Source organism: Rhinatrema bivittatum, chromosome 3 (genome assembly GCF_901001135.1).
Source record: "Rhinatrema bivittatum chromosome 3, aRhiBiv1.1, whole genome shotgun sequence".
NCBI lineage: Eukaryota > Metazoa > Chordata > Amphibia > Gymnophiona > Rhinatrematidae > Rhinatrema > Rhinatrema bivittatum.
The window spans coordinates 569,075,915-569,102,715 of record NC_042617.1 but is presented as its reverse complement, the minus strand read 5'-3'; the positions used below and the strand labels follow the sequence as shown (position 1 = coordinate 569,102,715).

Below are 26,801 nucleotides of genomic sequence, written 5' to 3'. Positions count from 1 at the left end.
CCCCCAGTAGATAATCACCGGCATTCACATGACCTTCTATCAATAAGGATGCAAAGACAACCATTTGAAAGCCCTGTCTTACCAAGGGAGAAACTGATGTTCCACAAAAGTTTCTTGAATTCAGAACTTCTGGAGGGGCAGCCATGTTAAACTGCGGCAGCAGAAATGACCAAGGCTGGTGACACTTTATAGGTCCAGTGATTTATTGAGACATGAGCTTTCAAGGACAAGTGTTCACTTCATCCTTGAAAGCTCATACCTCAAGTTGTGTTTGTATCTGAGAGAAAGAGAGCAGGAAAGAGATTGCATGTGAGCAAAAGCATGACTGAAACAAGAAGGCAGCAAATTATATATATCTGCAAAATCATTTGGCTACCACCCATAGCACAGGAAACAGCAGAGGTCAGGTCAGCAGAGGTCAGGCCAGCAAGTCCATAGGCCACACACTGTTGTATTTCAGAATTGTATCCTTTAGCTAACATTCACGGTCATTCATCAAATTGCTATGGGCCATTATCACGCGTGTTAGGACTTTTCAGCTTGGAGAAGAGACGACTGAGGGGGGATATGATAGAGGTGTTTAAAATCATGAGAGGTCTAGAACGGGTAGATGTGAATCAGTTATTTACTCTTTCGGATAGTAGAAAGACTAGGGGGCACTCCATGAAGTTAGCATGGGGCACATTTAAAACTAATCGGAGAAAGTTCTTTTTTACTCAACGCACAATTAAACTCTGGAATTTGTTGCCAGAGGATGTGGTTAGTGCAGTTAGTATAGCTGTGTTTAAAAAAGGATTGGATAAGTTCTTGGAGGAGAAGCCCATTACCTGCTATTAATTAAGTTGACTTAGAAAATAGTCACTGCTATTACTAGCAAGGGTAACATGGAATAGACTTAGTTTTTGGGTACTTGCCAGGTTCTTATGGCCTGGATTGGCCACTGTTGGAAACAGGATGCTGGGCTTGATGGACCCTTGGTCTGACCCAGTATGGCATTTTCTTATGATAACACCCTAATGCACGCGCTAACTACCGCATTGCGATTTAAACATTTAAATTTGGGAAAGGGGAGGAGTTTGGGTGAGGTTTAGGGAAATAAGGGGCATGCAGCACTGCGGGTGATAAAGTATCGCATATTATCGCCCGCAAAAGCGCTGGAAATAGCTAAGCTATTTCATTGGTGCTCCGGGGGGGGGGGGGGGGGGGGGGGGGGAATAGTGTGCAGCATGGCCGCAACTATGGCAGGCGAAAACGCACCACCACAATGGGGCCACCTGCTCACCATCGCCCCCCTCTGCCTCTTTTCTTGTCACGGTTCATCATTCCACTATATTTATTTCTAGCGGCATGATGAATCCAGGCCAAAGTAACAAACAGAGGAAGGTAGAGACAAAATGTCAGAAGTGTTGTGTGTGTGTGTGTGGATTGTTTTTTTAAATTGATAATGCAGTTGCAGTACTGCCCCACTACAACCAACCTGTCTCAAATGCAACAAGACAAATCACTGAGGATGCATCTTCAAGAAGAGCAGGACAATTTTCAGACTATTTTTTTTTTGACCATCTCCCTTCCCATCTCCTGCCAAACTGCTACTGACCAGAATGATACAAAGACTTACTTTTAGTGCAAAAAAAAAATCACTTGATATTAGAAATGAAATTCTCTACAGCTATTCTGACAAGCTGGCTTTACAATAAAACTACTCTTGGCTAGTCCACCTTGATTTTAAGAATACAAGAAACTCCAAACAGTGAATACACTACAGATTGGCAGGTCACAAGGTTACCTGAATATTATTCAAACCAGTATCTGCTGAATACACAGCTCATTTGTCAAAAAAAAAAAAAGTAACTGAAGCCATTTTGTGATCAAAAAGGTATTTTTTTTAAGGAAAACCACACCAGGTTTTTAAAAGAATTATTAAAAGTTGAAATGAAACAGCAGCTGCCTGAAATAATGCCTTGTTTCCTTTGTTCCACTAATAGAGAGCCTGATTCTAATTGAGCGTGAATCGTTCTTACAATCCTGCGGTAGCTAATAAATATCATTTAAAAGTTGCATATAATACAAGCAATTTATGTAACACATTTACAGCCCAAATACTTGGTCTTGGTGGATTACAAGCAATATAAGAATATACATCATGCTAATGCAATTAATCACCCCAGGCATTAAAGCAAAGATAAAAAGAATGACAACGAATAGCTAAGACAGTTTTCTAAGGGTTCATGAAGTATAGAAATAAATTGGGAGTGTTTTGCAAAAAACCTTCTGTGGAAAAAAAAAAGTGGATAACTTTTGAACAACTGCATGCGATGGTGTATTTGGCCACACAGAGATATACATGAGTATTTTATAACCCGTGTGTATATCATATATGCGCATATTATAAAATGCAAGTAAGTTTTCACTGCAATATATGCACATAGGTAGGCTTACGCATGAATACATTCAATGCATTGAAAGCACATACGTTTCCTGTTTTAAAAGTATACGCAGGTATATTTTACACGCAAAAATAAAGTAGGACTTATTTGCATATATCCGATTTACACGTGTTAAGTAGTTCTATTTCAAAACATGCATGCATTATTGAAATTATCAATTTTACCAATTACACCACCAGTTCGTCCTCCTGGTTCTTCCATCTGAAACCTCCCCCCACTGACCAGCAGTACACAATAAACACATTTATTATTACTGATGCAAGATAATTAGCAGGTGTAAAATTAAGCAAGTAAGCTGGCAAATGCATGTGCGCATGTTTTAAAATAGCAACTTACATGCATAGTTTTGGCTTAGCCCCAGTGCACATGAGAGCAAAAATACACTCGTGTTTGAGGTTTATTAAATAGCACGATTGCAAGTAGATGCTACTTATGTACATATATGCTAATTTTTACATGTGCAACTCTGACATTTCATCCCTAAGGCTTTAACCTTTTTACAAAAACATAAGTAATTGGGTTCACAACAAATCTTGAGGAGGAGGAGACCATTCCACACGATGGGGCCAGCTACAGAAAGAGACCTGTTGCAGGTTCTCCACCAATCAAAGCTCTTTGACAGAGGAGACTAAAGGCAGATTTTCACTAATGATCTAGGAGCTCTAATGGGTTCAGTGCGGACTGTAAACATTTAGGGAAGTCTTGCCTCTGATGATTTTGTAGGACTTTATACCTTACTCGCCATGTTAGCCTCACCTCCACTGCCTGCAACTTGCACATTCAGCTGCTCTGCCCCTAAAATATGGAAGGAGTTCCTTCTAAAGTTGCACCAGGAATCCTGCTACCTCACCTTCCAGAGAAAAGTCAAAGCTTGGCTATTTAATCAAGCTTTCCTCTAGACTCCAGAAGAGCCTCATCCTAGTCCACCACAAGACTTCCTGACAGTGAATCCCACCCAAGTTTGCCCACTTCCAGGCTGCCTCTATCCAACTTAATATCTAGCTCACTGCTGATTTTAACTTATTTTAACTATATATAATGCAATTTATACCCAATGTATCCACTTCCTATCCACTTACTAGAAACCTACCTCATATTTATCATCATATCTGTGCGTATCCATTACATATGTACTCGGTGCATTATGACTTTATACAATCTGCTTTGGGCCTACCTTCAGGAAAAGGTGGCATATCAAAGGTACTGGCTGGGAACTGATGTGCAAGTTTACCCAATGGCATGGCAGCAGGGGAGTCTGGGGGTCTATGAGCTGAGGTCAGGGAAAAGTGGACCAGTTCCACAGTTAAGAAACAAGAAAAAGATCAGATAGAAAAATAAACTTCAGCCTGAGCTTATATTATATTTAGGGTCATTGGCAGACACATTTACATCAACGGATTGCAATTCAGTCATCCACCTTCTGCTACTGAAAAGTGTAGACACAGTCTATCGTATACCATGCTATAGAGGTTTACTGATAACTTAGCTGGAAGACACTGAATACTGAACAGAATACACTAGTATGACGACAGTGAATAGATAGAAAAATCAATAAGTAAAACAAAATCTATGCACATGCATACACATCAACATATATATGATGAATATCTATTTTAAGTAACTGCTTGATTTTGTTGCTACTCACCCTCCAAGGATATTGTTCCTTAAAGAAAATACACAATAAGTCACAGGATCATTTTTTCTACCAGTGATTTTTCTTCTGGTCACAAATGCTCTGCTGTCCTATCCAGATCTTTCATCTTCTCCTGCATTCACACATCCCACACAGAAAGCTGGGTCTCCCACATCCCAGCACAGAGAGAGCATGAAAAGGAAATCAACAGACCCTCTCTCTCTCTCTCTGCACCACTTTCTCCAAGCTGGGTAAGCAAATCTGGAAAGAGAGAGAGAGAGAGAGAGACTCCACCCCCTTCTAGGGAGAGAGCACTAAGCATCCCCCACCGGTTTCAGACTGCGGCCCAAGGAGAATGGGACCCCCCCCATCCCCCACCCAGTCCCAAGTGCAGTCATAAAGAGGGCTACAAGTTTAAAATCAGTTTCTCTCGCTCCGTCCAGACATACTTCCAGCCATCAAAGACTTTTCATGAGGGAACAATGCTGCGCATTCACTATTGAGCTGCGGAGCACCGCCAGTCTCTGGGAGGGCACCGGATTGGTATTATTTCACCGAGTACAGCCTGTTACCACAGCTATTAGCAGACATGCTCACTTTTCAAACCCCAATCTCTGGGGAAACCCCTCCCCCCCCCCACTAGCATTATTTCATTTCAAAGCCAGGCAAGTTAAAGCAGGGTGTGGGCTCCCCCCCCCCCCCCCACACTGTTTGGTTTTTTATTTCTGAAGAGACTTTCCGAACTGTATCCTGTCTATACAGGGTTTCCCCTTTACACGCTGCTGTATGATAATGAAGCTCTACAAATCAATTACATGTTGTCTGGTTTCCTAGTGCAGAATTAACTTTAAAAAAGGGGGCTGTGCGCTTCAGCTGTGTTCATTTTACCAGATGCCTGGGCAAGTAATCCAATTTGACAGCACAAAGCACCTTAATTAAAGTGTGTATAAAATGCAGGATCGGACAGGCAACGTGTTTCTCTCCCCTCTCTCACTCAGCACATGTCATTTAATGATGACAAGACCTGTAAGTTACAATTACTTTCCTCCTCAGTTAATATTTGATTACAGATGTTGCTTTTTTTTTGCAATTCGCGGGCATATTTCTGCTGGAGCTGAAGCAGCAGGACTGCAACCTTTCCACAGAGCAGCGCCAGATCAAAACCCCCAAGCCCCGAGGAACTCAAATCATTTTGCACATGTTGCCTTGAAGACCAGCCCTCACTGGCATTAACGCAGGTCTGAGAGAGAGTCAAGGCGAAACGTTAGACGAGCTACAGAAAATGGATCTGGGGATTTTTTTTGTTTGTTTGTTTGTTTTTTTAAACCTTCACAAGTCCCCACTCCCCTTTACACCTATGGTTGGAAGGCCTTTTGGGATTCGCTTACATTTTCTGGTAAATGTCTTTTCTTCCTTCTGTTCCGACCTGAGGAAGGGAAGCAATCGCTCACAAAAGGTTCCTAAAGAAATGCATTTAGTTTAGTTAAAAAATAAATAAATAAATAAATCACTTTATCTTTATTTCCACACTGAACACACTGTTAGAGTTAAAATGAACATGTCACAGTGTTTGAGAAATCTATGCACAGATTAAAAAAAAAAAAAAAGTAAAGCAGCAGTCTGGGATGTCCAAAAATGTTTGCACTGAATATGAACTGCATTTGGTTACACTGTATAAATAAATAAATAAATAAACAAATAAATAAATAAATATACATTATATATTACAGCATTTAACCATTTGGAAGGGAAAAAAATGAAAAGCTCTTTCTTCTCATACTTTTGGAGCTGGATCCTGTTTCGTTCCCTCCCCTGTGAAGCAGAGGTGTCCAGGCTCTAGTCTTTGAAGGACAGCAGCTGAGCTGGTTCTCAACATATCCAAAATACATAACCGAGAGCCCCCATGTACAAATAATTATGATGAACATTTATTACAGATGTCCTAAAAAAACTCCCCCCCTGCTCTGAAGGCTCCCCCACACACACACACATTCTGCGCTCCCTGACCCCAAAACAGCCCAACCAAGAGCAGGCAACAAAGAAGAAAAAAAAAAGCTCACGTGGACAGAAAGTGCAGCAGCTTTGATCTGGTTTTTTTTTTTGTTCTCTTTAAATGGTTACAGCACTTCTCTGGCTCTGCAAAATTCATGAGCTGTGCAAATGCTCAAATATAAGCAGCTACTCAGCTTCTGCTTTTTATTTTTTTTCTCAGGCTGCACACAATAGTTGGGATGATTTCAGGGCCATTTGCCTTTATTCCACTCAAGTCACGTTTTATCTTCTCTACATTTTAATACCTGCCTTCAGGATTTATTATTATTGGTAGAATGAAAGCTAGTCTGGCCAAGTTGTTGTTTTTTTTTACTGGACATTTCCTTTTGTACATTAATATGTAATGAGCATGGATAGTAATGGTTGCATTATCCTACACGTTGTACTCACCTGGGGTGCCTATTCACTGCAGCTGCTGTAGGGCTATAACGCACGCTCAACAGCATATGTCACGGCGATATCACGCGATATTCATGATAATTTGCATATTTTCACCTAGATTCCCTCCCCTATTCCAATGAGCTACTTTGCATGGGATTTGCAGACATGAATTTTGAAAATCCATGCAAAAGCAGCTCATGCATAGATAATTTAATGCAAATAAAATAATGCGGCTGACAAACAGGCCGATGGACGCGCGTTTTCGACGCGCTAGCTTTACCCCTTATTCAGTAAGGGGTAATAGCGCGTCGAAATTTAGAAATTTGTCAGCCACATATCTACAGCTCTGGGGAAGTTGCTAATTCACAGGTCAATCCAGTAAAGTGCGGCCGCGGTTACCCCGCTCCTTACCCGCTTTCTACTCACTTTCCGGCCGCGTTAGCCCTTCCTGCGATCCACAATCCCCTTTAACCTACTCTTACCGCGTCCTTAAATCCCCGGGTAACCCCTTCCTCACGCGGCATGTATATTACATGTAAACGATCAAATTAGCTATTCCCTACCATCCAGTAACGCGCGCCCCGACTATCGCTATTTTAACCCTGCCGTTTTGCCTTGCGTTTAACCTGCTAACTTACCGCCTAACCTTACCCCTGCGTTAGAGGCAGGGGTAAGGGTAGGCGGCAAACGTTCCCCCAGCCCCCGCTCACCTGCCCTGGCTGCGTCCATGGGTGCTGGTCTCCGGGGCAGCCCCAGTCCTCTCCCCTCCTCCCGAAGCAACAAAAGCGAAAAAAAGCGAAAAAAAAAGTTGCAAGAGAGAGAGGGGAGAGAGGACAGGCAATCCTACGCTCGGGATTGCCCGTCCTCTCTCCCCTCCTCCCGAAGCAAGGCGCGAAAAGCAGCCTTGCTCCGGGAGGAAGGGAGAGAGGACTGGCAGTGTAAAGCGACAAAGCGACTTACTTTTTTTGCAGCTCCCCTCCGGAGACGGACATCGGCAAGGACGACCGTGGCTCCCCTGCCTCCAGCTGCCCGCGAAGATGGACGCCTGCACGGGCGAAAGCGGCCCCTGTTCGTGCAATTGGGCCGCTCAAGGCGTGACGTCACGACGTTTGGTGTCACGGCATGTGACGTCACATCTTGAGTAGCCCAATTGCACGCACAGGGGCCGCTTTCGCCCATGCGTCCATCTTTGTGGGCAGCTGGAGGCAGGGGAGCCGCGGTCGTCTTCGCCGATGTCCGTCTCCGGAGGGGAGCTGCAAAAAAAGTAAGTCGCTTCGTCGCTTTACACTGCCAGTCCTCTCTCCCCTCCTCCCGGAGCAAGGCTGCTTTTCGCGCCTTGCTTCGGGAGGAGGGGAGAGAGGGCCGACAATCCCGAGCGTCTGAGAACCGTCCACTTCCTGGTACCTGTCATTTCAAATGTCATTTGAAATGACAGGTACCAGCGTGTCCGTGAAGCGTTAGGCCCGCGCACCCAGGTTACTGTATAGCGCTCTATACAGTAAGATGGGTTGCGCGGGCCTAACGCTTCACGGACGCTTCTTAGACGCAGCTTGCATTTGCAAGCTATTTACATACAGGATCGAGCGGTAGGTGAGCCGGACTGTGCGTGCGGCAAGCGCGGGTGCACCGGGCACTAACCCAGCTCTTCCTACCACTCGTTACTGGATTGACCTGTCAATGTGGGAGCATTAAGACTAACAGAGCGGGTCCCGATTCTCCCACCTTAAATTTAAAGAGCCCAGTTAAAAAAAAAAAAAAAAGACAAAAAAAAGCATGTGGCAGTCTAACCTGAATCCCCCTCCTCAAGTGGAGGTGCCGACAGCCAAAGTGTAAAAATTGTAGTATCCGATGGCGTGACAGCGGTTCCCCCCAACCCTATCAACAGTGATAAAAAAAAAAGCATCATAGTGTATCCCCCCCACCTTTCAATCAAAGTCCAGGCAGGTCCCCCCCCCCCCTTCCACAGACCCCATGCCAGAATGAAAAAAATACAGGGGAGGGGACTGGGGAAAGGGAAGGGACCTGGCCTGGATTTTGTTTTATTGAAAGGGGGTGGGGGGTGCACTATGGCACAAATTAATTTTTTTTTTAATCACTGTTGATCTGGGGAGGTGGGGGGGGGCCATCATCACATGATCTGATGCTACAATCTTTATGCTTTGGCTGTCCAGGCTGCCTCAAGTGGCAGTCCTGGGGTGAGGAACGGGGATCAGGTTTGACCCCCCCCCCCCACATAATTTTACCATTTTTGAAGCTTTGGGCTTTTTTTTTTTTTTTTTAATGTTTAGTTGGCCCCTTGAGGCGATGGCGGCCTCATGAGTTGGGTGCTGCCATTGCACGGTAAAAGGCAATGCTGCATTGTTTTGCCTCGTGGTGTTTTGCCGCAAGACAAAAACAAGGCGGCGATACAGATGCAATGGTTTTGGTTTTTTTTGGGGGGGGGAGGGGCTCAGAATCCCGGCTACAGCGCCCACGATAGTGGGGCCCCTCCCATGAAAAACTAAATCGCAGCTTTGTAAACCATGAATGTAGAAGTGTAGGGGGGGGGGGATATTCAAAAGCCATTTAGATGGATAACCTAACAGTTACCCTTCCAAATGGCATACCTGGTTATATTCAGCCCTTATCCATCTAAACTCTAGTCAGATACAATTTTAGACAGATAAAAATAAAGGGGCATTTCGGGGAGGGGCTGAGAATTCCAGCCTAAAGTACCCAGTAGCGCACCGTAAAAAAAAAAAAAAAAAAAAAAAAGTCATGGCCTGTCTCCTCACCACCACCATCACGTCTCTACCCGTCCCTCCTCTGCTGTCTGATAAACATAGAAATGACGGCAGAAAAAGACCAATCGGTCCATCCAGTCTGCCCAGCAAGCTCCCACACTTATTTTCCCATACTTATCTGTTTCACCGATCACCATGTTCAGGGCCCTTGTGGGTAACTGTTTGATTCAAATTTCCTGCCACCCCCTGCCATTGATGCAGAGAGTAATGTTGGACTTGCATCAAAGATGAGCATAAGGCTTAATGGTTAAGGGCAGTAACCGCCGCATCAAGCAAGTTACCCCGATGTTTGGTTACCCAGACTGCACAGATCAATGCTTTGTTGGATGTTGTCTGAAGGTAAATCCTCTTTTCCACATTTCCCCCTGCCATAGAAGTAGAAAGCAACGCTGTATATGCATTCAAAGTGAAGTATCAGGCTTAACTGGTTTAGGGTAATAACCGCCGTAACAAGCAAGCTACCCCCACGCTTATTTCTTTACCCAGATTGTGAAGTTTAGTTCCTGTTGGTTGTTGTCTGAATACAAATCCTCTTTTCCACATGTCCCCTTGCTGTTGAAGCAGAGAGCAATGTTGGGATTGCATTAATCGTGTGAAGGCTGATTGAGTAAGGGTAGTAATCACCAGGTAGTAGCCTCCATTCCAGCAAGCCACCCCCATGGCTCTTCTCTTCATTCCCATCCTCCAGCCTTTATGGATCCACAGTGTTTATCCCATGCCCCTTTGAAATCCTTCACAGTTTTAGTCTTCACCACTTCCTCTGGAAGGGCATTCCAGGCATCCACCACCCTCTCCGTGAAGAAATACTTCCAGACATTGGTTCTGAGTCTTCCTCCCTGGAGCTTCAAATCATGACCCCCTAGTTCTACTGATTTTTTTCCAACGGAAAAGGTTTGTTGTTGACCATGGATCATTAAACCTTTCAAGTGGTCAAAACAAAAAAACATTTTAATCTCCTGGCACACCAGGCCTCCCTCACCCTCCCCACTTAAAAATCTTACAATTTGCCTCCTCTGCCTCCCCCTACATCCACCCTCCCCTCTCCCACCCCAGGATGACACCCTTCCACCCACCTGTTATCTTTAAACAGGGCTCCTTCATCCAGCAGGGATCGCTAAGCACCCACTGGATTGTAGATACACAGCTTTCCATTAACTTTCCCACCACCGAGAAATGGCTTACCAGCCTGTAATTTCCAGCCTCCTCTCTGCTCCCACTTTTGTGAAACGGGACCACCACCTCCCTCCTCCAATCTTGTGGCACCATTCTCGTTTCTAAAGATTTACTGAACAAATCTTACAGTGGAAGCGCCAAGGGCTTCCTAGAAATCCCCACAATAAGAAATTCTCATCTAAAGCAAGCTAGAGACAGAGTTATATCAAATGCTGGCCCAAATCTATGGAACTCCATGCCAGAGGAACCTTGAACAATGTCAGACAAAAAAGAAATTTAAAAGGGACTTGAAAACATGGCTATTCAAAAATACCTACAGCTCGACATAAACCACCAGTTCACCATGACCCAGTTAACCAAAACATGATCTAAGCAAGACCCTTCCCTCTCAACTCCATATAACCCAGTTCGGTTTCATTCTCTATGGCTGCCAACGTAATACATCCTATAACTATGAATGTTGTCCGGTTTTCATTCTCGTAACAACATAGTACAATTATGAATGTTTAACCTGTAAACCGTTGTGATCTAGTGATTCTCACATGGAACGAAGGTATGGAAAACATCTGCATTTAAAAAAAGAAATTTCAAACTTCTGTGGGGACCCTTTGGTCGCCCACCAGATGACCCTAGTTCCCTGCCCTGATAGGTAACAGCTTTGTGGGTTATACCATTCCCTTAAGGTTGGCTGTGAGTGCTAGTTCCTTAGTGCACTTGGGGGTGGGGGCTAGTGGCTTACTCAGTGTGGTCTTACGAGTTGAGCTCCCAAGGAGTGAGCTGTTTTGGTTTCTTCCTGGCTGAGTTAGGCCCACTAACTAAGAGGGCATTCCTTATCAGTGCGCTCCCTGCTGAGAAAGGGTCTGCCTCACTTTTGGAAGAGATACTTGGCTGAACGTTTGACTATGCAGAAGTATTTTGACTGTGTTGAAACCCTGGTACCTTGGGTGAGGGATAGATCCCCAAATCCAGAGGCCGGGGGCTGAAGGCCTGTTAGTCTCCTCCCCTCCGGTGGAGAAGCAGCAGCCACAGTATTCACCTCAGAGATGATTTTGGGACTTTTGAAGAGTGTGATCCCCTTTTGGTTAGTGGGGGGGGGGGGGGGTTTCCCACCCCTCCTCACACTGGAATCAGGGCAGCAGGAGCCTGGTTCCGGCTCTCAGTCATCGGACCTTTCCCCTTGGGAGATCACATCAGGAGGTTGGGGTGAAAAAGAAGGAAAAAATTTGGGAGACCCCCCCCAACTGATCTCCACTCTTGGGACACAGGTCAGGGAGAAGAAAGATCTGGATATTTGGACTTAAGGTAGGATTTTTCCATAATTTGGGGATCCCCTAACACTGGGGGCAACTTACACCCTCAGCATGGGAGTGATACGTTGAAATACCAGAGTTTTGAGTTAAAGGACAACTACACAGAGGAAGAAAGTATAAAGTTCAAATTGTAGCCTTTCCCAGTGAAAGCACAGATTGCACAAAGGACGTTACACCTTGACTGGACATCTATTTAAGCTGAATAATTAGAAAAGTTAGTTCTCGCCTGGCTGTCCCAGCACCCAGAGAAGTAACTGTCACACCCCAGCCTGGGCTGAGGTTCTCTTCCTTCATCCCCGCAGAAAGAACCCGCACCTTGGGACATAGGAGAGGGGAAAGAGCCCCAGAAACAAATATTTTTGTGTGCCTTGGAAATAGCTAGATCCATGACAAAAAGGGTTACGCTTCCTTTCTGTGATTTTATTCCAAGTTACCTAAGTCTTCCCAAGTTACGGTAAAGTTTTATTTGACCACCACTTCAAGTGTCCCGCTTACTATTTACTTTCAAGTTCACGGACGTGCCAGCTGATACAACAAGGAGTGAGTACATCTGAGATACTGCTCGTGGATTATGAGAGACTGTTTCCCGTTAGCCTAGGCTACCTGAAAAGGCTGGGGGGGGGGGGGGGGGGGGGTTACATATGGTATCACTTAAATGCCACATGCTAAATACTGTGGTATTATCTACAGCACAACCTCAACTCTTGGTACTCCCTATGCCTGAGAAAGAGATGAAGTAACCATGGGGGAGAGAAGGAAATTCCTTCCAATATAGAAACAATATTTACAGTGTCCAAACCCCAAGCCTTCCTGCACTGCTTTAAAAATGTCCTCAGGGCTTCCCCCCAACCTTTCTTTACTCATCTCACATTACATTCCTCCACTCCTCTCCTTCTGGCTCTCCCAGGTTCACAGCAGGCCCCTTCTGCAGCGACATTTTGTCCTTCGGATGTGAGTGGACCACAGTTTCTTTCTGAGGAGTTCTCGGGCCTCAGTTGGGTTTTCGGTTGTCTTCTAACACTGGAGCAAAGTGTACGGTCTTCGACCAAGAGTCCTTCTCTTGTTTACGTCTCTAGGCTTTTTCTGCCTGCTTCATTGTTAGGGTTACTGATCTGAAACCCTGCTTGTATGTTTTCCATAAAGCGGCGAATGCTTCTGCTCGCACTCGCATCACTCCTCTGCCTTAGGCAACCCTGCTATGCACGAGGGTTTTGTGCCTCGGTCATTTCTATGGTTTTCCTTTGTAGAACCCGACTCTTCTTCAGCCTGGACCCCCTTGCGGGTCGGCTGCCTCGCAGGCAAAAGGGGGAATGGTAGCGCTTTTGCACTGTGTGGCTTCCCACTTTGGCCTGCTCGGAATCACCCACGGGCTGCACTCAGGAAGAAACAGACTCTGCCAGACTGCACAGCGGCTAAGGCCCACCATGCGGCTGGCAGATAGAGGAGAAGAGAAAACTACGGTAAGGCAAAGGAAAGAGAACAGCTGCAGCTCTTGAAAAAAAATCACTTACAAAGACTGTGAGGAAGAAAGCAAAGCTGAATACCGTGAGCACATGGCTGCCACGGAAAAATAAAGAGAGATCGAAGGACTCTGTCTAGGAGGCAGGGTGATGACTACAGCTGCACATGCTCAGTAGGGCATGTTTGAAAGTTCTAGATTCTTTGAGATCAAAGTTCCGTGCCGGGCTCCATCTGATGATGTGTGCGAGTCCTACCATCCTGTTTGTCCTCAGAGAAATAAATGCATGGCTATTTACATACTGCTGTTTTTGTAATGGGATAAGTATGATAAGACTGGGTTAACTCTAGCATACTGACACGTAATAGTGCTTTCTTGAATCTAGCGGTTCGTTTTTGCAAGATAAATCCATTATTGCCATTTGATTAATGACCACCCCACCCTGGTGTTACCTGTTCTAAATGTTTCTGCTCTCCTGCTGAAATGGAACATATTCACGTCTACATAAAACCGCCATACCACACCTGAATGTACAAGAACCATAGTTACGTCTTAATGCAACAAAAAAAAAATGCTGCGTATACCATTCGTTATCCTCCTGCACGCACACACTGAAAACTTTCAGAATCTTGACTGCTAAATTGCTTCTTCCAACATCAAACTTTCTAGGAATATGTTTCCAATTACTACATCTTCCGCTCCGAATCCGAGACACTGCAAAAGTCACGTAGCAATGCTATGCTATGCTATTCATTCTGGGCTGAAGGAGTTCAGGCATGACGAGCAAAGCTAAGCTGTTGTCGTCTGTGGACAGATCTACTTGTTTTTTAATGACTACTAAAATTCTATCAGAGAGTTAGCAATGGCCTTTTTTCTTTTCAGGTAGCATTGGAGATGTAACATTTCTGGAAATTTTGAAGTGCCTTGGAACACATGAGTTTTTCCTATTTTTTTTTTCCCAGAAAAATGGAAATTTGGTGAAAAATTGACCACCACAAAATTCGTATTTTTGTACGTAGCCCTTGTCCTGATCTGAGGGAGACTCATGACCAAGGATAGGCCCCATGATTGCACAGAAGGAAAAGAAATCCCTCTTTTCCCTTTTTCCCCCTCACTGGGGCGCTTCTGTTCAAAATACAAGTGTTTTATCTGCAATCAGTGCCAGTAAAGCAAATCCTAAAATATTGATGCACTAATGGGCAGTGCACCAAACTGCAGGAAAAGTTCAACAGCACTAAAATCTCAGTCGCAGCACAACTGCTCTCCCAAACAGGACAGGAACCCTCCCTACTTTGGGTCCTCCCAGGTACCTGCTTTGAAGGCAGCTTTCTTTTTGCTCTCAACACCACTCTTTTGAGCTTCTGGCGGACTCTTCTTTCGCCCAGAACCCCTTAGGGCTCTTCCTCGGCCGGGGACTTTCCTTTTTCTCAATCTTCTCTCAGTGAGCACTTCTCCAAAATGTCTCCCATCTCTGCTTCCTGGCAACCTTTTCTCTACAGGTCCCTCGGGGTTCTCCCAGGACCATTTTCCCTCCCTGGAGGTACGGAGCACCTCACCCTCCACTGGACAGAACTCTCCCCCCCCCCCCCCCCACCCCAGATATTCCTCAGTTGTGAGAAGGTCCCTCTCTGGTTATCTTCCACGTGAAAGGAAAGACCACGATAGCACCGCTCTGTGAGGCGGCGGCCCCCCTCGGACGGCAGTTGGCCCACTGGCTTCTGAATCCCTCTCAGGAATCTGCCAACAATCTCCCTCTGTATCACATGGGTGCAGACGTATTATTAGATCAATGACTCCTCCTCATTGGGGAATTTCCCCCTTACACTGACCTCACTAACAGGGAAGGGTCTGTTGAGACCACTGCTCCCACCCTACTGCACCCTGGGTCTGTGGAGACCGGTGGTCATAACAGTTAAGGGCAACTACACTGGTAAGGGGCAAGTTTGGGGGGGGTCTCTTTACATGTATAATATTGCTTTTCAGACACAAGTGATGAACAGCTGAGTCAGTACATAGGATTTATCTCGTTTTATCTGGAAAAAACTGAGACAGTTATACTTTTAAAGTAGTAGAAAAGCCCATCAGCCCATTATTAAATGGCAGGAAACAGTAACGATTGGGCAGAAAGTACATCATCTGTTTGCATGCAAAAAACAAAATCCAAGACAGCCACGTCGTCACAGAAGGATCAACACCACAGCAGCTGCCTCCTTTAGTCTTTAATCCCCAGGACTGTGGGCTCCCTTTACTGGTATCTGCATGAAGCGGGCCGAGTTCTCCTGCTCGGAATATGGAAGGAAGCCTTTCTATTGGAATGCGATCCTCTCTCACTCCCACAGCTTCTCCTGATAATCTACTGGACATATAATGCCACCACCTCCCCTAGGTACAGAACGTCTTCGGCAGCAGACCACACACACACAACTGGAGCTTGGACTATGGCAAAGCATAACTTCCATTTCTACTCCAAAGTACAGAGACTCGGGGGAACATCCACAAAGAGCCAGAATCCTGGGATAAGTTTCTCCCAGAAGCAGAGCCCCCCGTGGCTGCTCCGGCACTTCTGTCTCCCTCTCCGGCAGCAATCTCCAGCGCTGGCCTGGGCTTCCTGGGGAAACGGAGCAGGGAAACTATATGGAATCTCCTCAATCACAGACACCTCCCACATGGGGAGGGTCTGAAAAGGCACAGCCCTTCCCCGTTCACATCACTGCTGGGACCCTGTGGAGATGCACACATCATTAGTCAGGGACAGGGGGGGCCATTTTAGGACCCTCCTCCCCCCCCCAAACATTTAAAATTTATCTGAACTTTATCATGCCTTCCAAAGGAAAAGATCACTATGAGGCACTATCCATTCCGTTTCTGTTCTCTGGATCCCATCCAGAAGGTACATTTAAACGGGAGCTCTCATGATTTCCCTCGAATATATTTCTAACTTCTTCACAGGGCTATAAAATCCCATTTCAGCTTTAATAATAACGATAAAGCTGCTAGCGCTAGGTTCCACTCCCTTGAAAAGGAGCAGGCATTGCACACTCAATAATGTTTCATTAAAAGCCTGAAAGCACAACACAGACAAAAACCTTGGGCCATCAACACTTTGATCCATCCAAAGTGAAAACTCAGTTTCCAAAAAAACAGAAAGAAAGAAAAGGTACTGTTAGGATCTGTCAGATAGTGACAACAGGTGCAGCATGCAAGTGTGAATAAAGACGTCCACATAATTATGCAAGCTCCAGGGAGAGAACTGGCCTCTCCATGTGTGGGCACTTTAAGGGCAGCACCAAGGGCTTCAAGATATGCAAGAGGCCAACATTTGTCTGCTCTGCAGGCTTAGACAGTGCGGGTGACAGAAGTGTGGGGGAGGGCGGGAGGAAGGAGATAGCGCACACACAATGGAGCCATTTCATTTTTGTGTCTTTTTTTTTTCACAAATCTATCTGCCCTAGAGCCACGCACGTCAAATCAAACTATTCCTTCAAAATGAATAGAGGGAAAAAAAAAAAAAAAGCTTTCATTTTGCAGGATCATTGCACATGCTGACAGAAGTCCGTGCCGACTGACAATATTCTCACCCAGAGGGCAGGCACGGGGCAACAGGCATCGCTTCACAAATTTACACATTCGGGGGAGGTCAAAGAAAAGTAACACCAGTAGATACAGAGCGGTTTTGGATTTCACAGAATTCTCCTTAGGATTTATAATGGTGGCATAATTAGTATTAAACATGTAACACCATGAAAATGTACCTTAAGTGCAATACAGAGGGGCCGGTTTCCAGAGGGAGATTATGGTTCCCAACACACAGTGGGGCAGATTTTTAAAAAAATACGCGCACACGTACTTTTGTTCCCGCAACCAGCGCGAACAAAAGTACGCCGGATTTTAAAAGATACGCGCAAAGCTGCGCAAACTTGGCAGCCTGAGCGCGCCGAGCCGCGCAGCCTGCCTCCGTTCCCTCCGAGGCCGCTCCGAAATCTGAGCGGTCTCGGAGGGAACTTTTTTTTGTCCCCCCCCCCCATCTTTCCCTCCCTTCCCCTATCTTACCCACACCCCCCCCCCGGCCCTACCTAAATACCCCCCCACCTTGTTCGATGGCAGGCGTAACCTCACGCGCGCCGGCTGGCCAGGCCCTGACACTGGCCGCTGTGTCGGGGCACTCGGCCACGCCCCCCAGACCGCCCATTTCAGCGCGTCCTGGGACTTTGCGTGCGCCGGTGGCCTATGCAAAATAGGCGCAGGGCTTTTAAAATCTACCCCTGTGGTTGTTTCCTTCCATTTGAAATTAAAAAAAAAAAAAAAAAAAAAAAAAGAGGCATCAAACTGTATCAGTAGAGGTTTCAAAAGGTCAGGAATAGCCTCAAGTCTTCCTTCAGAAACTTGGTCACTTGGCAGCTCTGATAAATAATCCAGGTCCAGCCTGGACTCCATTATTAAATGGAGTGCTGTGCTGTAGCCTCTGCCACCAGTAGGAGGGAGCCCTGTGCTGAAGGTTTGCCTACAGTGCCAAATATTCTAACAGCAGCCCTACTTGCCCTCTCAAATGACAGAGTGGCACAGGAGCAAGCACACCGGACTGCTAAAGTGAAAATTTAAGGCAAAGTAGAAGACAAATATTTAGAACTAAGACAGAATGTTTTGACATTAGGGAACATTTATTAAATATAGGTGCTCGATTAAAATTGGTGATGCTAAATGTGTATTTTTTTTTGTTAAAGAATTTTTGTCCACTCCACCTAGTAGATTCAGTCTGTCAGAATGAAGGACTTACTAATCACCCTTTGTTTATATGTCCACAGGCTGCCTTATTAGATTTTTTGCTTAGTTTGTGCCTTCTAGCATTTGTTTTATTTTGTTTACTCTTGGATCATCTTCTGCTTTGTGGGCTTATATAAGTAAATACACACTATTGTTGCCTTTTTGCTAATAGTGATTTATTGATTTTTTGAGTTGGCCTATGTCATTTTGGGTTGTTTTTTTAATTTGACAATTTTTATTAAAGACAGTATATCATCAACAATGATGGCCAACTTGGTCCATATGTACGAATACATAAGACAGATTTAAAACTACATAAATGAACCCATTGTCTTTAGTGTTTCTCCCAATGAAATATGCTTGATCTCCCCCAATCCCCCTACCCCCAAAATCGGCCAAACTTCTTATTATTATCATCAAAGCGATAGCACCTGAGAATCCCCAGAGGAACTTTTGATGTCTTATCTGTACTATGTCCCCCTGCAATAGATGAGAGCGGAACATAAGGCAGCATGGAGAATTCTCCCAAACCATACATTAGTAAGATGACCCCCATACCTCACTAACCCTCGTAAAAGCTAGAATCCAGCCACTCAACATAAGCAGACCACACTCTGTCAAGCTTTGCCATAGTATTCCTTTGATAGGCAGTAATCTTATTCATACAATATAAACTATGTACACGGTGAAGCAAACTCTGTAAGGAAGGGATCTGCGAGGGTCACCAAAATTTAGCAATCTCACAACCCGCTCCCGTGACAACCTGTATCACTAATTTTTGCTGGAATTTATTTCCTTCAGAAATGGGTACTTTCAGTAATGTTTGCAAGGGGTACAATGTAAAGGTAAAGCCCAACACATGCCTTGTAGTCGAGTGGAGACCTCTCCCCAGTAACCTTGAATAAGCGGGCAGTCCCACCACATATGCAAAATGTTCCCAAACTTCCACACTCCTTCCAACACCTGTCAGAAGTGATCACGGAGTAAAGGTGTCATCTAGCAGGTGTATAATACCATCGATATAGAACTTTGTACCCATATTCAATTAGATTGGCAGCAATCAGCCTTCTTCCCAATTCCCAAAAAATGACCTTCCATTCCTCACCTAGCAAGGGTCACCCCATATCTTGTTCCAAGGCCTTGGCATAGCCCAGAGTAGAGGGAGAGACCTTATTGATCAAGGTGTAACATTTAGAGAGTAATTTCTCCATCTTATCCGCATTCCTACACCAAGATTCAAACATAGATACCTGTTCAACTGGAACATTAGAAAAAAATGCCTGACCTGTAAGTAGGCATAACTTTCCTTTGTTGAAAATTCATAAAGCCTCTGAAGATCAGTGAAACTCAGGGGGCCATGTACCTCCCCACACGCGTTCAATACGGGAAATCCCCCACTGTTTCCATAAATTAAACTTACGGGAAAGTAAGATCTGGGCCAAATGCTAAATTATCAAATAGTGAAGAACAAAAATAGAAATCCCACTGACCAGTTAGTGAACTCTTCCAAGCTTGCCACACTAAGAGGGTGTGTGAAACTGTAGGGGGCATCTGAGAAATGGCTCTCTACATCTTCTTAGGTTGCCATATTAGTGCCTGTAATGGCATTTTCCCAATAATCTCCTGTTCTAAGAAAACCCAAGGTTTAATGGGATTTGTTCTATGCCAATCTATGATTGTTCTAAGATGTGATACTCCCAGACTTCCCTGCTTGTTGAAAAGTAACAGAAACTGTTTAGCAACCCTAGGTGGATTCCCCTTCCAAATAAAGTTAAGAAATCTTCTTTGCCAGCTTTTCAATACTAATGGTGGAACCACGAATGGTATAGTTTGGAATAGATAACTAGTTCTAGGCAAAATGTTCATCTTAAGTATACAGGTCCACTCTTCCAGATCCTTATATATGTGGGGCAGAAGGTGGGGGGTAATTCAATTGGAAAAGGTCCTTGGAATTTCCAGTGTATATCCCCAGATACTTAATTTGTGTTTCTGACCATGTAAAAGAAAATTGAGATTTTAAAACCTTAACTTGATCAGCTGGGATCATGAAATTTAGAATCTCTGATTTCTCCCAGTTAATGGTGAACCCCGATATTGCACTAAATTTAGAAATCTCATCAACTGTCACTCTCAAGGAGTCCACTGGGACCCAACTGTAACCCATTGGATCAAAGGATTCTCCCTTATCTTTGTTGTAAAAGGTTCTAAAAAAATTGCAAAGAGTAGGAAGTTAAGGGGCAGCCCTGTCTTGTCCCTCAACCACTTCAAACATATACGAATACCTGCCATTAATCTTAATTCAGGCTTTGGGTTGATCATAAAGCTTAGTTATGGAGCCGCTAAAGAGAGAACTCTGAGAAGGGTTTCGGCGGTCTTACCGGGGGTGCGCTGTTGGTTGGCCCCAACGGAGGCACAGCTGAGCCCTGATTGTGAGTGACGTCAACGCTGCGGGACGCTTGGGATTTAAGAACTGACCCTTGCGGCGCGCCGGCACTGCCAAAGCCACACACACCAAAGGGGCACACGCAGCTTTTTTCAGCTTTTTTCAGATTTCTCCAAATTTCTAAATAATTGTGAGGAAATGAGTGTTCTCCAGAATTAGCTTCTCCAATATTGGGCTGGATCCAAGGTAAATCAGTTAACTAGTCCACTCTCATATCTTGGAAAAAAATTTTCTTTAAATGCCCCATTCTGCATGTAAAAGAAGGGCGAGAGAGCGTCAGGCCTCAGATGTTATCGAGCCAGTCTCTACGGTAGGACTTATGGATATGCATGTGCGGCGAGGGATACAATTAGGGGATGCAGGTTCGCTGAGCATTGGGAGGGGGGAAGAGGAGCCCTCCCACGCTCCTGAACTCATAACATCACTCTCCCCGATAGAGAGATCACCCCCGACAAACCCTGCTGAGAAGCTCCAGCAATCCCTAGGAGATCTGAGACCAGCCGAAGGGGCAGGGGAAAGATCTCCCATGGGGCAAGGAGTATTGCTGGAAAAAACCTCGGCCAATAGAAACATCTGGTCGGTCAAACTTCTACTGGAGCTGTAGATGTGGACCACGTGGCAAAAGAGGAGGTTTCTGCTATAATTCAGTATAAACCATTAGTTAAACCACAGACATTTTCACTCGAATTTATATGGGACGCTATAAACGAGGTAAATAAGATGTGGGGGATTAATTGTATGTAATAGCAGATATTGTGGGTACAACTAAGAGAAATGTGGAATTAATAGAAATTGAAAATAAGAAAGTGAAGAATGAATTAAAGTTAAAGAAGAAATGGGAAATATTAGACAGGTACAAGCTATGACGGTGCAAGAAAACTTGACATTACAATCTAAAATAGAAAAATTGGAAAATGTTGCTAGAATAAAAAACATCCGATGTATACATTTTCCAAGGTTACCCACTGCTACCCTGTTGTATTTATGGAGGAGGTATCTAATGGAAATTTTAGATATTCCAGAGGCAACGTTGCCTATATTATCAAAAATATACTATTTACCTCCAATGAAGAAATCTTTGGAAGTAAGGGATATTGGAAATTTACATGTATATGAGTTACAACAAAATCAACTCTCAGGATAAAGTTTTGAATGTGTCAAAACTACTTGAGCAAACTGATTTAAAATTAGTTGAGACATCGACATTAATAATATCGTCTATGTTAGAATCTGATAAAAATTGGATAATTTAAAAAATTCTTTGCGAATAGAAAGAAAGAATTTCTGGGTTGTAAAGTACAATTATTTCCAGATCTAGCACCAGTAACTCAGAAACGAAGAAAGCAATTCTTGTTATTAAAACCTCAAATACTTCAGATGGGAATGTATTTTATACTAAAATACCCATGTAAATGTTTTATAAAGAGTGAAGGAAATACCTATGTTTTCTTAAAACCGGAACAACTAACATTATTTATTGATAATAAAATAAAATCTGCAGCTAGCTCCACACCAAAATCCACATAGATACAGCGTAAAGATAAGAAGTGATCTCTCTCAAAATAGACTATATCCCTATTAACTGAGAATTGGTGTTTGTTTAAAATTAAAAAGTTTTGGAATTGAGTACCTTGGAACCACTTGTGGGCTAAACACAGGTTACGTTGTAAGTTAAAGTTTTTTTTAGATGTATTAATTTGTTTACAATTGTGAAAACAACTGTTTTCTGTGAGATATTCAAGATGTACTTGCTTGAATAAAATTGTTAAATATTTCATAAATAAATAATAAAAAAAGCTTATAGTTATCCATTGCCAAAAAGGGTCCAAACTGCATTTTCTCCAATGTTCTAAATAGAAAATGCCAATGAACTAGATGAAAAGCTTTTTCGGCATCTATGGTTAGCAAAAGAAATGGATCCTTCTGCTTACACTCCCACCAGATGATATCCATGATTTTTCTGACATTGTCCAATGCCATACGACCCCTACAAATCTTGATTGATCAGTATGTATGATAGTAGGTAACATATTATTAAGCCTATCAGCTAAGATTTTTAAGTCTAAATTTAGCAAAGAAATCGGTCTATAAGACCCACATAAAGCTGGATCTCTGCAAGGCTTGACCAGGACTGTAATACCCGCCATATTTGAAAAACACATAAGGGCATGGTCCCCTCGTAGAGCATTATACATTTTCGAAAGTGGTAAGGGCAACTGGCCAACAAATACTTGGTAGAAGCGTGCTGTATACCCATCAAGGCCGGGCAATTTTCGCGGTTTCAGTTTCTTAATTACCTGCATTACCTCAAGGTGGGAGATCTCTTGATCCAAGCTTTCTCACTGGTGTTCTGTCAAGCCCAGCAGAGAGACCTTTGATAAGTATATATCAATCTCTTCTGATTTTATTGAAAGATTTGTGCTATAGAGATCAGAATAGAAGTGCAAAAAAACGGTTTCTAATATTTGGTTATTTTTATATACCGACATTCGATCTCAATCGAGATATCACATCGGTTTACATTCAGGTAGTGACTCGCTGCAGGAGGATGATAGATTTTTCTACCTAGGAGGAAGTTTATGGCCACCTTTCCCACCTGAGGGAAGCGTGGCCTCTCTGTATAGAGATGCTGTGGTTCCCTGCTACTGGACTTCTAAGAAAAATCCTATTCAGACAACTGAAGACGAAAACTGTGAGTAAGACCTAAATTTCCATTCTGAGGACACCCAATGGAGTCAATGGTGACCATTTTCAGGGTTAATAGGGACCAAATCCATGGCCCCGGGTGTTCAAGACTGGGAGACATAATAGTGAGTCACAAGGACTCATATTCATGAACAACTGTGCAGGGAACTATCAAGCAAATTAGAGTAAGGAAGACATGCCTCTGGAAGCTTTTGATTGGGCCAGCACTGGGGGTTGTTCTAAATGGAGGGCTGAATGGAATGAGGCCTAGTCCAACACGCTTTTGCTGGTCCATCTGTCTGGGGCATTCACTCGGGAAACTGTTATTCATCCAGCCTGGTTCCTGCTTCATGTCCAGTAAGCCCTAGAGGCCTTCTGCACCCAGTGACTCAACTCCCAGGGAATGATGGCTGCTATAGGCTGAAGATTGCCTGCTCCAACTACGACTTGGCCTCCTCAAAGGCATGCGTCCTGTCTAGATGTGGTACCTCCTCCTGGCTTCACCAGAACAAGCCCTGGCACCATGCAGGCGAAAGGAAAGTGATGTATAAGATGCCACAGGAATTCAGTCCTCTTCCTAGTCTTCATCCAACATTGTAGAAGGGCTAGAAGAGAAAGTGTGCCTGGGGGCAAGCATGAACATTTGCAACAAATTAGACATGCCAGAGGGCATAAATAAAAAGAAACATTACTTTTAAAATGATCTAAGACAGTGGTTCCCAACCCTGTCCTGGGGGACCCCTCCAGCCAGTCGGGTTTGCAGGATATCCACAATGAATATGCATGAGAGGAAATTTGCATGTTATGGAGGCAGTGCATGCAAATGTTCTCTCGTGCATATTCATTGTGGATATCCTGAAAACCCGACTGGCTGGGGGGGGGGGGGGTCCCCAGGACAGGGTTGGGAACCACTGGTCTAGATTATGGCAACTATGCTTTACTTTAAAAAAAAAAATTCTAGCAAAACCATGCATTAGTAGAGAGAAGTAATATTACCTGTCTACCAGTATTCAACGAAGGGACTTTTTCTCAAACAGAAATAATAATGTACCTATCTATTTTTATCATAAAGAATATATTCAAAATGAAAAGAAAATATAATTTCAGGGACTTACGTACATGCTTTTATTCCACAGGCTTATAGCACAAAAATGTCTATTCTATAAATACGGTGATGCATTCATTCTGCTTTGGGGATATCTGATTTAGGGAAACAAATATGATAAACCTTATTGTAATTCTTCCATTTGTGAGGTATTTTTTCCACAGTTCATGCAGAATATAATTTATGAGTCTTGATATGATGATTGGTTCCTGGTTGGGTTTTGGAACATGCAGAAGTCACATATGAGCACATTCAGCCTATCCTTGCTGGTTTCTATTTATTTAACACATTTGTATGCCGCATTCTCAATTTCTAACCGGTTCAGAGTAAACACATTCATAATCTTTAAACAAGTGGACAAATAAGACAAAGCGTGGTGCTACTTCATATCATTGACAGTCTCCGGCAAAATTGATTTCAAAAGGCGATCTAAAACCATTAGTTAAACAAATTAAAAGCTCTCTCAAAAAAATAATTTTTTTAAGAGCCTTCTTAAAAGGTTTAACACACTGCTCTAGGTGAAGCACCTCTGACAAATGATTCCAAAGGGTAGGGAGCAAACATCCTCTCTCTCAATTGGCCAGCCTTACAGAAGTTCCTGTAGAGACATCCAGCAGACAATGCCCAGAAGAATGAAGAGGGTGAGAAGGCCCTATACATTTTTAGCAATTTACTAATACATAGTGGTATTTCACGATTAAGAGCTTTATGGGTCAGGATTAGGATTCTAAACCTAACACTCCATTCAGTCGGGAGCCAATGCAATGCATACAGAACAGGAGAAATATAGTCATGCCAAGTAATACCCGTAAGGATATAGGCTGCTGCGTTCTGAATCACATGTAAACCTGTTAGCATTAATGCTGGGAGACCCAAATAAATGCTGTTCTAGTAATCAATACCTGAAATGATCAAGGCCTGTGAAACTGTTCAGAAATCCTCTGGGTCTAGATAGGGCTTAATCTTCCTCAACATACAACATTTACAAAAGGAATTATACAACACGGTCTTAACGTGTGGTCTGAAGCACAGCTCAGTATCAAAGAGCACTGCTCGATTTTACAACTTGATAGTGATTGAGATATCACAACCTTCAAATGAAAAACTAAGTGGAAAAGCAGACACTGAAAGTTGACCGAGTTTGATGATTTCAGTTTTACTAACATCCAAGGCCAATTTATTTGCAAACATCCAGGCTTTAACTACCTTTAGATATATCAAAAGCAAACTGAAAGTAGTTTTACTTGATGATACTAGAAAGAAAAATTGTATATCAGCATACAGCTGGTAATGTAGTGCCAGGTCTGCCAACAATTTACAAATCAGACTCAAGAAGACAAACTGTGATGCCAAGAGGGATGACCCTTGTGGTACATCAGTCTTGAGTGGGAATCATCTAACCTGCTGCATCTGATCTGAAAGGTAGGACTGAAACCAGACACACAGACAGATCAACTGATACCAATAGCAGAAAAACACAATAGCAACATATCATAATCCAAGGTGTCGAGTGCTATGGACACATCGAGCAGTGCCAGAAGAAAATCTTTACCACATCAAAGCCCATTTCGAGGCTGGAAATCATTAAAGCTTCTGTACTGAATTTAAGGCGAAAGCCAAAGTGATACAGATCTAGATCATTCTGATCCACAAGAAGTCATGGAGCTGCTTAAAGAACAGCAGATCCAATCACCCTTGGCCACAAAAGAAATTGATGACGTGTGCAAACATTTGCCAGAATGGGGTTTTTTAAGTCGAGGTCTTATAGAGGCTCTTTTTAATATTGCTGGTAAATAACCCTCAGCAACTTAGGGATTAACAATATCAACCAAAAAAAGGACAGATGTAATCAGATCTTGATTTCAAAATGTTTGTGTCACAGGATTGAGTGGACGGTTGGAAGAATTCATGGCCTTAACTATATTAGCAACTTCTAGCTGTGAAACAATTTGAAGCTGTTCCCAACTAGCTGTTCTCAGCAACTCAGAAACATCTGGTGTCAATGTCTAAGGGGACTGGGGAAAAACATGGCACAAGGGTCAGCAATCTTTTTTGGAAAAAAAAAAGATTAAATGATTTATCTGTCTAAATGGCGCCCGTTGAACATAGCCAGATATTCAGCAGCGCCACTTAGCTGGATAAGTTGCTACTTATTCAGCTAAGTAGCGCTGAATATCGGCCTCATGGAGACTAAAATCTAATGGAACTCAAACTTTAGTTCCCTGAGCATTTCAATCACAGGGGAATAACCTGCATCTAGGATGGCAATAAAACAAATAGAAACCCCCAAACCTATTCCAGTCCAAGAAGACCTCAGAAAGCAGAGAAGCTATTTCTACATTTGAAAGCACTAATGTGCTCTTAGCCACAATAAGAAGCCCACCCATTCTTCTCACTGTTTGATTTTAGAACTAAAGCCATAATTAATTAGGAGAACATAATTGTGATAAAAGTACTTGATCAGTTTCCATTAACCAGGCCTCAGTTATACAAAAAACTTCAGACTATCAACTAGAAAGTCATGTTAGATATCCATTATGCTCCTCATAGATCTTGTGGTAATCAAATA

General features: G+C 43.6%; 1 protein-coding gene across 2 annotated transcripts in view; it reads right to left on the bottom strand.

The window, feature by feature from the left end:
* Positions 1-26,801, bottom strand: part of PLEKHG1 (pleckstrin homology and RhoGEF domain containing G1) — a 390,662-nt gene that overhangs the window by 179,061 nt on the left and 184,800 nt on the right. The window contains exon 3 of one of the 2 annotated variants that reach the window (XM_029596546.1): positions 5,469-5,540. The exons of the other annotated variant lie outside the window; for it this stretch is intronic. Coding sequence (XP_029452406.1) covers positions 5,469-5,540 — 72 coding nt within the window. The remainder of the gene's footprint in view (positions 1-5,468; positions 5,541-26,801) is intronic. 2 annotated transcript variants of the gene reach the window in all.